The following is a 12,434-nucleotide window of genomic DNA, read 5'->3' as shown; positions in this document are numbered from 1 at the left end:
ATGAAATATACATGAATTCACTCTGCAGAACTAGCCATCCAAGATTCATGGATATCAGAGCAGCAGAGCGTATTATAAGACTTTCACTCTTATCATAAAAACAGGAAATGCAATTGTTTCTTTCAAAACCATTTAAAATGTTTTTTAAATGCCAGGTTTGGAGTCAGATTTGATGAATCATCCCTTTCAGTCATCTCTGCTTTGGGTGCTGAGAGAAATACATTTTAAACAGACCACAAAGTGACTCAATTTGCATAAAACATTTGCAGTTTGAAATGAAATGAAACTTGGCAGTGTTTTGTCACAGCACTCGGCATTCAGGCCAGGCAGTTCTGAGCATGTATGTGGGGGGGGGTCGTGTTAATAATCATCTGTTTGGCTGTAACTGAACAGATGCTCTGCAAGCGAGAGATATGTTCAAGCAAACTTTGTTACTAGAATGTATTTATCTTCTGCTCCCCACTTAAAAAAGCTTCAGCGTCTTCAAAACTGCACATAAAAAGTGATATTTTGGAATTTTTTTCCCAGTTTCTCACCTAGAATCATGTGACTATTCAGCCTTGTTACATGTTAGCAAGTGCAAATGAATTGATTCCATGTATGTTTTGAAAGCAGATTAAAAAATGGCATCTATTGTGTTTCAACACCAGTAACATGACTTTTAGAAGCACAGAACTCTGAGTCATAACACCAGCAGCTCCTACATGTCCTAAAGCAGCGTCCCAGCCTGCTTCGTTATGCAGTGAGTCTGTGCTTATCAGAAGTCTCTTTGGTTAATACTGTGTGAATGAAATTCCAATGTGTTGAGATTTGTCTTTCTAGCCATGGCCGTTTATATTTCTTTATATTTCTATGACTCTCAGAAGCAAAAGAGACTTTAATGTGTCTCACAAACACACATGCCTGTGAATAAAAAAGGGATTTACTAGGCCAACACTGGTGTCACTGAGAACGGACAAAGATTGCACAAGCACTTTATCAGGCTCTTAAAACTGGTGTAGAGTGATGACAACATGATGACCCTACTAGGTTTATGATTAAGGCTGCCCACTGCAGAATCTATTGAGCCCAAGGTCTTCAAGTACCACCTGCCACGCAGGGACACCAAAAAAGTGCTCAGTCATGGAGAAATCGATACATCAAGTCATGGTGTGATTCATACTGAATACGATTCATCATGCTACACTTGTGCTTATTACTTCAGCTTTCTGATATATGAGGTAGCACAAGAGGCACTTGATTTCCCTCTGGCTTTACCTCGTTCTGGATCAATATGGTGGGAGGCTGAAAAACAACTGGAAAAAAATGTAACCACTGATCCATAGAAGTTCACCAGACGCTGATTCATTGCTGAACAAATTGCACCAATAGCATAAAGCGCGGCGAAACATGCTGGAGCTGCAGCAGCCATCCACAGAGTGCCACTTGCAAGTGTGGAAATCAACTGTGATCCATGAATGTCACAGCTGCCTCACAGGTGTGGAGATTTAAAAGCATATAGATTGAATCTCTATATTGCTTACGCTGGTTAGTTTGTGCACTTGCATTATATAAGGTGTGATTGCTGACTTTTTCAAAATATCAGTGTTGTTGTTGCTACTTTCAGCATAAAAGAAAAATCCCCCTGGAACACATTTAACAGGTTCAACTAAAAAGCAACTAAATTACGCAGCAATTCCCAGTTTAGGCCTCAAAACTCTCTTTTAACCCGCTTTCATTTTTTGATGCATTTATCACAATTTTGCACCACAGATTCTCAAATCTGACCTGCTCATATTTATTTTGTGACAAATATGTTTATATATTTATCGTGACAAATCATACTTTTTGCATCGCCGTTCTTTTGTAGCCGTGAGATTGGGAATCTATTACCTTTTCAATATTTCTTAAACCTTCTTAATTAAAAATGCATGGTGTTTGCAAGCAGCCAAGCACACATTTACTTTTCTGCAGGAGTCAATGTATTTTGACTCTTCTCAGTACTGAACAAGAAGAAATGTTGCTAGTAGCTGAACAAATACAAACAAATACAGAATCACTGCATCATAGCCTGCAAATGCTCTTTGATTGTCTTTTAATAGCAGTTTGGAAATCAGCATCACAACAGTAACAAGTGGAAGTGTCATAAATTAAACCGACACAGTATGGTTGTCAGCTAAAGTTACCCCGCTGGATAAGGACAGAAGGATGAATGCATTAGTCATCAGCCACTAAGCCAGTGAGCACTTTATTACCTTGAGACCACAGTGGCCCGGAGAAAGTCCTCTGTGGATATTTGGCAGTTGTATCATTAGGCTGGGCGGCTGCAGAGGTGTTTTATGAGGCTGACATTGGATTCATTCGACTGGACTGAGAGCGAATGTCTAGACCACAACTCTCCTCCCATCTTCAGTCCAGCAGCTGAACACATGTTCTTTCCATTTGCACCCTGCTAGCTCATCCTCAGAGATGTATGTGAAAGATCGGGCAGATTTTTTTTAAGCAAGATTTTAAAAATATACCTCTCTTATTAAACTGTTTCATAAGGTTACTTTCCCCCCCCGAACAAAACGGATTTAACAAAAATTGTGACATGTGTCAAGCCCCTGAACTCTATTAACTCCATAAGATTTAATTGACTTGTTTGGAGCTGGTTGGGGATAAACTGCCTTCAGACTTTGTGGTAACATTCAACAATCACAGACTCCTCTGATCAGCTGGCAGAAGAACTTAAAAGAAAGCAAATTTATGACTACAAAGCCGGGGAAGGCTATGAAAAAGATTTAAAAGCGCTTCCAGCTTGCAATTTCCACTGTCCAAAATGTCTTTAAGAAATAGTAGCTTAGAGAGATGTTGGAAGTCGTGAAAAAATGGGGAACAGGAAGATTTAGCTGTCTGAAGACTCATGGTGCACTTCTCCACTGAAACTGCAAAACAATTAAAGATCATTTCACCTGCCAGCAGCGCTGTTTTGTAACAGATGAAGACTTTCATGTTGTGTCAGCAGTAGATTAAGATTTAGGGAAACAGGTTTATGGAGGGTAATACTGAGTGGAGAGTGATTTCTCTACCAGCTCCTTAATTTCCATCTATGTGACACAAATGTCTAACAGATGACACTGTGAATGTGAGTAACTGTCGGTGTCAGCGTGCTGTTCCTCAAAAGAAGCAGCCAAAAGATTTGTTCTTAGAAAACTACCCTAAATTGTTTGTGTACAAGCAGCAAACCACATTTAAACTCTTCACTCACCCAGTGTTGAGTTATGTAACCTTGGCATTTCGGTTCGTTCTAAAATGTGGCTAAAATGACAAGTTTTATATAAATTTGAAAGCCTGGAAAATAATTATTCAGCTCAAAATTGCCAAGTAATGAAATCACCTCAGCCAAAACTGACGCAGCCTTTTCTGTCCCACATTCTACATTTTCTTTGGAGCAGCACTCAAGAAGCATTTTTGATGACTTCTTTGTGTGAAAGTTAAAAATAGTGCCGTGTGTCTGCAGGTCTTTGGCTCAGCCCCCTAATTACCGTGGCCCGGTAAAATCATTTCACTCACTGCAGGGAGGACGAGCTGCTAAATAACTGGTCAGGGAAAGAAGTTGATCAAGCCAGAAGTAGAGAACCTGGCCTGCTGTTGTGTGAATGTGTGTCAGTTTGAAATCCCATTTCATGAACTTCAGTTCAGCGTCCTTTAGTCTAAAGTCAGGCTTTACGGAGATGAGATTTTAAAATCCCGAAATTTGAGGTTTTTCGATGAAATACAGAAATCTCCCCCAAACACATTATACCCGTCACTGCTCATTATTATGCAATAATACTCTTCCTTCCTGTTTATTTGAATGCGTAGGCAAAATATTAAACCCCCCTCTCAGTATGATGCGGTTAAAAAACAGCACAAACTGCAGCTTTCAAATGGCTCAAGAGTCGAATCGCTACCTTTCAGACAGTTTCAATTAAAATGAAAGAAAGAAAAGAAAAGAAAATTATAACCTTAGAGAAGGTAATTGGGGTTTTTTTGCATGTATTAGACTATATTAGCCAAGAATCTGCTGGGTGTTCCTGAAACAAAGCACAAGACTAAAGGTGACTGGGGTTTTTCAGTCTGAGCCCCTCAGCTCTGAAACTCCCCTCTGATAAGCTGCACAATAGGTGAAATCATTAAAAAATACTTTTTAAAAATACAAAAATATCTGTTCTTCTCCTCCAATTCATGTTCTGTACTTTTCTTTGGGTTTTACTGACCCATTTCTGCTGGTTTTATCTGAATATCTCATGTAAAGCAGTTATTTAAAGGTGCTTCAGAAAAAGACTAGATATATAACAAGGTACACGAGCTTGTTTGATAGAGTTAAAAGGAAATCTTAGAATACATTCTATTTATTTAAATATTCCAATCTTTAGCTTAAAGATTCCCCTATCACTTTAAAGCCACTAGACTAATTGGGCTCTGTTTTGTGAAATTTGGCTGTTGCTGTGATGTCCTGACCACTGAGTTGTGGCTTAGTGGGCCTCTCTGTTGCTTCTTTCAGCTGGGATCCAGAGCAATAATTCTGTTTGTCATGGCCTATGGGAGATCACACCTCAGGGTTATTTCTTTTGTTCTCAGCTATAGTAAAACATTTCTCAATAAATGATATTTATGTGCTGAACCCAATTCGAAGTAGGTTTGTTAATAAGTTATAAGTTAACGGAGGAAGCTGGGAAGGAAATGTGGAAGGTGGGGAGACAGGAAGGAAAGGTGGGAATGAAAGAATGAAGGGGAGGGAGAGGGGACGAAAACAAGGAAGCTCACAAAGAGACTCGGAAGTTATGGACAAAGACATAAGAAAGGGTTCAAGAAAGAAGGGAAGGAGATCAGAAGGAAGGAAGGAAGGGATGGAGAGAGAGATGAAGAAGCTACTATTGGCTGCTCTCTTATTCAGGAGTCACCGCATATTTGATTTGGCAGATTTTTCCAAATTAAATATTGATGCAACCCACAAAGGATTTGTGTGTCCTTCTGGGATCGAGCTGGGAAATCTTTTGTTTGTTAGGCGATGAAGATGGTACGGATATGAGGAAATGATAAATGGATGAAGATGGTTAGAAAACAAGGAAGTGAGAAAGGGAGGGTCAAACTAGGAGTGGAAGGAATGAGGTAGGAAATTAGGGAGAAAGGAACGGAGGCAAGGCGACCAGTGAGGAAGATAAGGAGGAAAAAAGAAGGAAAAGCCAATATCCTGAATACTTCTTTTGCATGGGTGTACTCATATTCAGATCTTTTTCCTTCAAGCCCCAGAATTCAACATCCGCCCTCTAATAATCTGGACTCTTTCCATGTGGGACCATCCGTTGCTCTTGGTCCAAGCTGAATTCTTATCCTTGACACCAAACCACAAAAAAGACAACAGAGCAAGACTTACATTTTTAAGCATCTTAGGGCACTTTGTAATACTATTCAGCTTTGAATGGCATTAATCTTTCCTGGGAGAGAAGTGTAGACCAATGAGCTGACAAAGTAACACTTCACAGCAAAATAAACCATTGAAAGTCTGATTCGTGTCAGTGAGCCCTCTGTTTTTCTTCATTATCGTTGTCTGGGCACAATAAATGATTTAGCCAGAGTCTTATTAGAAGCAAAAGTGGTACCATCATTTAAATCTGCTTATTTTTTATTTATGTCCTTCATTTGTGTTTGTCCGCTTCTCACATCTCTTTCAGTTCACCCCTCAAAGAAGAATCGTCAGACGTGCGTGAGGAAGAGCCTCATCTGCGCCTTTGCCATGGCATTCATCATCAGCGTCATGCTCATCGCAGCCAATCAGATGCTGAGGAATGGCATGGAGTAGCTGTGCCCACTGTGAGCTGGAAACAAGCCAGCCTGCATGTGCATGCCAGTGGGTGAGGTCGTGTCCCTGTTGATTGGAAAAGAACTGCAAGGAGTAACGCTCGAAATAATCAACGAAATCTGTTTTTAAAATTGTTTTTAGTATTTTTGAACGAGGGCCACGTCTCCACCCGACGTCCAATAAAACCATGAAGCCAGCATGAGGAGTCGCGCAGGACTCCTCCCCCTTTACTCTGACAGGGACACTCAAGGGCTGACATTACACATAACATACTGTTGTCTCTGTTTCCCTGGTGTAATAAAAAATAAATAAAAAATCCGACAACGATGCAGGAGTTAAGAGCTGTTCGCTTTCCCAGCAGCCGAAAGTGATGCACTTCTGCTGATCTGTCACCCACCAGAAGACTCACGAGCTATCAGGGCTGCAGTCTGGCTCCCAGGAGAGAAAGGAAGGAAGGAAATATTTGCCCTCTTATTAGAGCTCCTGAGAAAAGATGATGGCAAAGCTTGCCACCACTGAAGCAGGAGGATCTGTACAGGCCACAGCTTCTCGCACATTATAATACTCCAGCCCTCCATCTAACTATTCTGTCTGGGGGCCAGTATAAGGTGCTGGCATCACTTCATCAGCCCTAGAAGCCAATCAGTCAAGCATCTGAAATGTTATATGGTAACTCCAGGCTTGTCTTTTGAATGAACACAGAAGATTGGGAAATATGTAATTTTTTCCTCTTCGTGGACACTGTTGGGTGAACAGTGTGCAGAGTGCAAAGAAAAAGTCCTATTTACAGAGAAAAAATCCACCCTCCAATGCTCTAGATACTGTGTGTGTGTGTGTGTGTGTGTGTGTGTGTGTGTGTGTGTGTGTGTGTGTGTGTGTGTGTGTGTGTGTGTGGTATACAGGTGTGAATCCATTGCATTCAACTGTGTCATAATGTGTAGGTGGAAATAGCGAGGATAATGGTAGAATCAGAGTGGCGAGATGTTTTTCCAGCTGAGAAAACTTGAATCTTGCCTTTTAATCTAAATGTAAAATGTTTTGTGGCATTGAAGCATTCAGGCTTCATGTCAGAGTTCCAGCAGGATGTCTTTTGCTACTCTTTGATGACAAGGGACAGCTACCTAACCCTAACATATCACTGTTTTAAATACTTATTTAACAAACATTTTTATCTCTGATCTGGAAATACATCTGTGACATCATCATGTGGCATCATCGTCATAACTTGTATAGGAAGAATACAACCAACCAAAGACAAGTCACCACCAAGAGAGTGATAAAGTGTTTCAGGGTGGATTTTTTTCATTTGAGTTTTGGGTGGGTTTTTGGTTTTTTCTTGTCCTTTAAATCACCCCACATCAATTTAAAGATTTCTTAATGCTGTGAAAAGTTGCTGGGCAGTTCTAAAACCCAAATTTAAAAGTTTAGTATCATCATAAATGTGGTATATATTATTAAAATCAAAGGGTTTGCAAAATTAACAAGGTACACTTAGATTGTTTTAGCTGTATTCACTTAAATCTGGGTGGCTCCACAGTGTAGCGGTTTATGCATTATTTGCCTACTAACCAAAAGCTTTCAGGTTTGATCCCAGGAGGAGGTTTGAGTCCCTTTAGGGCTGCGTCAGGAGGAGCATCCATTATGGAAAAACTGACAATTCGAACATGTGGAGCTACCTGCTGCAGTGACACCTTGTGATTAAGGGAGCAGCTGAAAGTAGCTTGCACTATTTTAATCTTAATCCAGTCATGCATGACTGGATTATCTACAGAACCAAAATTGTACAGAGTCCGCTGATTTCTGTAGATTTATTAACTATTAAAAAAAACTTATTGATTTTAATTACTTTTCACAGCAAGAGTAACTAAAAGAGTCCACTCGTACACTTGTTTTAGACAACTAGATCTTTATTTCTGTTCTTTAAAGATACATCATGCTCTCTGTATCTATTTGATCCTGGGAAATCTCCCTGGACGTGACAGTTTTAGATCACACCTTTTTGACCTCTTGAGGAAAAAAATCTGCAAATTAATTGATACTAATAACAGTTTTAAGTTGCAGCCCTTTGGTTGCAGAATAGACAGAATGAGAAAAACATACTCATGTGCACATTAAATACAGCTTCAAGGCTAGAACCCAACTCATGTGGAAGAAAAACATGTCACTGACTCACTGACTTTAGTACTCACCATAATGAAGGATATATTTTATGACTACAGAGATGGAAGTCAAATCGTGCCACTCTTAAATAGTTCCGAGGCAAAACAAACTCTAACTAATGGGATGTACAAATATTCTCACAGCACTGAATAATTTGACGGTTCCTCTCCCACCGAGGACAGCTCTGAACTCCTGCACTGACTTTCATCTCAACAAATAACCCCCCCATCAGGGGTCAGAAACACCCCTATTATCAAGTGCATGCGATCAAGTCAGTGTCTTCTGTAAATACTGTAACCCATGTCTGAAATGTCTCCAGTGTCTGTTGAAGTGTACAGTATCTGTGTGTGTGTGTGCATGACCGTCGGTGCTCTCTGCTCACTCGGGTTCAGAGGTGCAGGGAGGAGGCTCAGCAGGCGTAGAGGCGGCTGCTTCATCACAAACATGCCAGGTGCAGGCGGTAAAGGCCCTTTCTGTTTCCTCTCAACCCTCCTGCCAAAGCCATAGAACTCTGCAGAGGTGAACCAGACAACACAATGTAGACATTTTTCCCTGTTCCTACATGGAAACACAAGATCAAACGGGCATTTTTTTGGCATAAATATGTATATCATATCGGACTCAGTTTGTTCCTGTTATTGTTTTTGCACTGTACCTGTCATCCATTCCAGTGAAACGATGCAGAAGGTTGTAGGTTTGTGCAATAGTGCCATCTAGAGGTGAAGTAACATCACACTGGCCGTGCTCTTGTCCCGTCACGGTGTTTGCGTGTTTCTCCCTCTCTGCACACTCATGGGAATGTGCTGTCAGGCAGGACTCAGCGTTATATTCGCAATATGTGGAAAATATATTGATATTGAATGTTCAAATATGAGGATTTTTATGTATAATGTATAGGTTGACTTTGCTCTACCTACACTTCAGGCAGAGCAGCACTTGCAATGCGAACACATATTTAAACGGTGTATTTATAGGAATAGATTTCTTGCCTATGGCAGACAAAGTGATTTTAAACCTGTAAAAGGTTTCATTCACAGATGATTTATTAATATCACACCCTGGAGACTTCATAAAGAGCACTACTGCAAAAGCAGCCTAAACGACCTTGTACAGTAGGTCACACTGGTTTAGTTTTTCATCAAAATGCGTTTTTTTCTTTTTATTATTTTTTAAAATGCTGCAGTACTGGTGGACATTTCCTACAAATAAGAACTAGACTCTACTGTTATGTAGTGGTTAATTGGAAAACTATTTTATCATGAATTTCATATTTAAAAAGAACTTAAATTTTATTTGATACGTTTTGTTTGGATGGGTACTGTTATTGCAGTGATGCTGTAATTAAACTGTCTTCACCCCAGTAGAATGATTGCATGACTCCATCACTGAAGTGGAGGTTTTGTTTTGGAGGGGAATCGCACAGTGTCTCTTCAGTAGCATGGTGGTTGGATCCCACATTTGTTTCTTATGTAACATTGTAAATAGCTACTAAGACAGCATATCTATTGGACAAGCACATATTATACATACTTTGCACGTGCAGTATTTAAACATGTAGACTAGAGAATGACTTTCAGTTGTACTATTTATTAGAGGAATACTAATTATCACTGTAAATATGAAAATCTGTACAAAACATCAAAGCATTAAGAATACTTGCAATAAAAAAGACATTTTCTAAATGGCGCTGTTTGTCTTATTATACAGTAGACTTCAGATCACAGTAGTTATTAGTTCACGATCAGGCCAAAGTGTTTCAGGGATTGTACATTTCAGGATATATTTTACTTGGAAGCTATCTGATCCTATGCCATAACATTTAAAACATTAACATAATGCTCACTTAAATAAAATAAAAAATCTCTCACTTTGTGATTTTTAAAAAAGCAAATAAAATGCATTTATCAAACACTTTTAATTAATGTTTGTTATGGAGTACTGACAGAAATCTTAAGCCATTCCTCATTGCAATGATTTATTTGAACATGTGCAAATATAAATGGAAATATACATAAAATAGAGTTGATAACAATATAACAAGCTTGAAAGTCAATATTTGGCATTATAACTGTTATTCTTCAATTCTAGTTTTCTTGTCATTTCCACAGGATCAGTTTTCCAGGCTTCTTGAAGGATATTCAGAGCTCGTCTTTGGGTGTTGTCCGCCTTTTGTTCCATTACTGCTTCAGTAATATTGAGGTCCGGGCTCTGGGGAGGCCAAGCCATGACTGAGGTGTTCTATTGTATGTTTTTCTATCCAGGTATGCTTTTACTGTTTTGACAGTGTTTTGGGGATCATTGCTATCCTGAAAAAATGATGCATTTGCCAATCATATGCTTTCCAAATGGCATTACATTGTGGATTAAAATCCATTGCTACTTTTCTTTATTCAAAATTCCATCAATCAAGAGTTTCCCATCCTCAAGAATAGCTTCTTCTTCTTCTAACAATTTCTGACAAGGGTTCAGCAAACAGTAGATGAATCAGCTGAAGGGCTAGATGCATCTTTCAGGTCCTGTGTTGGGTCTTAACTCGATTTTTCCCCCGTACTTCTTAAGGACATGACTTTCAGATATTGTTAATATGCTGTAGATAGTTTATTTTAGGCTTGCCACTTCTTTCTTTGTCCTCCAATTGTTCAGTTTCCTGAAATTCAGTGACACAATGTAGCGACTGATATTTTCAAAAATGTTTTTTTTTAATGCCTGTTACATATCTTTGGTACATTCTACATATTTCTTTGGTTCCCTGTTTTCGCCTCAGTCTTTTATAAATGCTAATGTAACAAAAAACAACAGAAAACTCATCTCTTTAGGCATCATGGATCAATCAGGGTGTTGGTCGAAACTAACATGGAAGAGAAGAAGTGTGAGCAAAGATTAAGTATTAGATAGTGCGTGTGGTTGAAAGGCAAGGCCTGAAGAGGAAATGAGGGTTAGGTGAAGACGGATGAATGGTGGAAACATTGGGGTAAAACATGGATTATACTTATTATTAATGGAGCAGTAACACTGAGAAAACAAATCAAAAGCATTGTTTAATTATGAACATTTAAAGTACTACTGAATGGGAAAAATCACATCTATCTGGATTTCTTTGCTTGTTGATTTCCAAACTAATATAAGTATTTTTCTGTACCTTTGCACTGATTTGCTTCTCATGCCAACAACTGACTTAATTACATTTTCCCCTTTAACTGAATTTATCCTGTCAATGCTTTTTTGCATGTGTCATTTGCTGCCAGGAATCAGATCGTCTTTTTTCATATATTATGTACAAAAAAGCTGGAATTAGCTTTGACTTATACTGCAGGTCACCCTGCTTAAAAGCAGTGCAAATTCCTCTTCACGTGAAGCCTTTGCTTTTATTATATACTTCATATAACATGTCATATTTATTTCTCACCACCAGGACACCACAAGAGGGAAGCATTCGGCACTGAGATGGTGAAACTGCACGTGATAAAAATGCACTTCATACATATGCAGCGAGCTCATTGATCTGTTGAAATTCACAAACACTTCTCCAGAGTAGATATATTCATTTCATTTTGTAGAATAAAAATATAATTTCCTGCCTTGTTTAGTATCACTATAATAGAAGGACACCGGCGCTAACAGGACCCTCAAATCTACTCGGCAACAGCAATGAAGCAATGATGGAGGTAGAAACATAAAACCAACCATAGAACCCTATTTTGGTGCAAAGTCAGCAAATTTTATAATTTTTACATTTTTAAATTTTATATTTTATATTCCCCTTACCATAAGAGCTGTGTAACACCCAAATTTATCATCCGTGATCGCTGAAATTAAAGTTAATATAGACAAAGCTTAAAAATAATTGGACAAATAAGTGCCTGGAGATGTTACCAAAATGGCTCCAGAGTGTGAGAACGACATGTTTAGTACAAAAGAAAGAAGAAACAGATTTTGGTTCTCGCTGTGAAGTGAGGATATAGTATAAAAATAATGGTATCAATAGTTTTTACTCAACAATGAACACACAAGGTGACGTAAACGTAAATCAAGGTCTGATAAAACCCTTTAATGAAACACATTCAGTACACCCTCTGTTCATTTTCTTTTCTTTTCATGTTCTGAAGGTATTACTCTGGCTCTGTTTGGGGTCATTGTCATGCTACAGAATGAACTTGAGCGATCTGATTATTTTGCATGATAAAAGATCTAATTGTAGTTCTAGTCTGTAGTTTTGACACGCTCTCTGCAAAAAAAACAAAAACCCAAAACAACAAAAACTAAAACAGCGGGATGCTTCACCATGCTTCGCTGCCAACATCTGTGCCTAAAGAGTTGTGCACAGTATTGTGTATTGTATCATCTGTGACCCTTGCTGCAGTGGGTTTTTATGAAATTGTCACATTTTCATATAGTGTTGCTGTTCTGTCAAGTAATTACATCTGTATCTCTGCTACTCTTTACAACTCTTCATCCCGAGGCACAGCAG

General features: G+C 38.9%; 1 protein-coding gene across 2 annotated transcripts in view; it reads left to right on the top strand.

Annotated features, from left to right (window-relative positions):
- caln1 (calneuron 1) overlaps positions 1–9,628 on the top strand; it is a 58,526-nt gene extending 48,898 nt beyond the window's left edge. For both annotated transcript variants that reach the window (XM_031739977.2, XM_031739978.2), the window contains exon 6: positions 5,679–9,628. In XM_031739977.2, the coding sequence (XP_031595837.1) occupies positions 5,679–5,806 (128 nt within the window). In that variant the 3' untranslated portion in view covers positions 5,807–9,628. The remainder of the gene's footprint in view (positions 1–5,678) is intronic.
- Positions 9,629–12,434: the final 2,806 nt, after the last annotated feature.

The sequence above is a fragment of the Oreochromis aureus genome, linkage group 14 (assembly GCF_013358895.1).
Source record: "Oreochromis aureus strain Israel breed Guangdong linkage group 14, ZZ_aureus, whole genome shotgun sequence".
Classification (NCBI taxonomy): Eukaryota; Metazoa; Chordata; class Actinopteri; order Cichliformes; family Cichlidae; genus Oreochromis; species Oreochromis aureus.
Note: the sequence above shows the minus strand (reverse complement) of the source record. Positions and strands in the feature narration are given on the sequence as shown.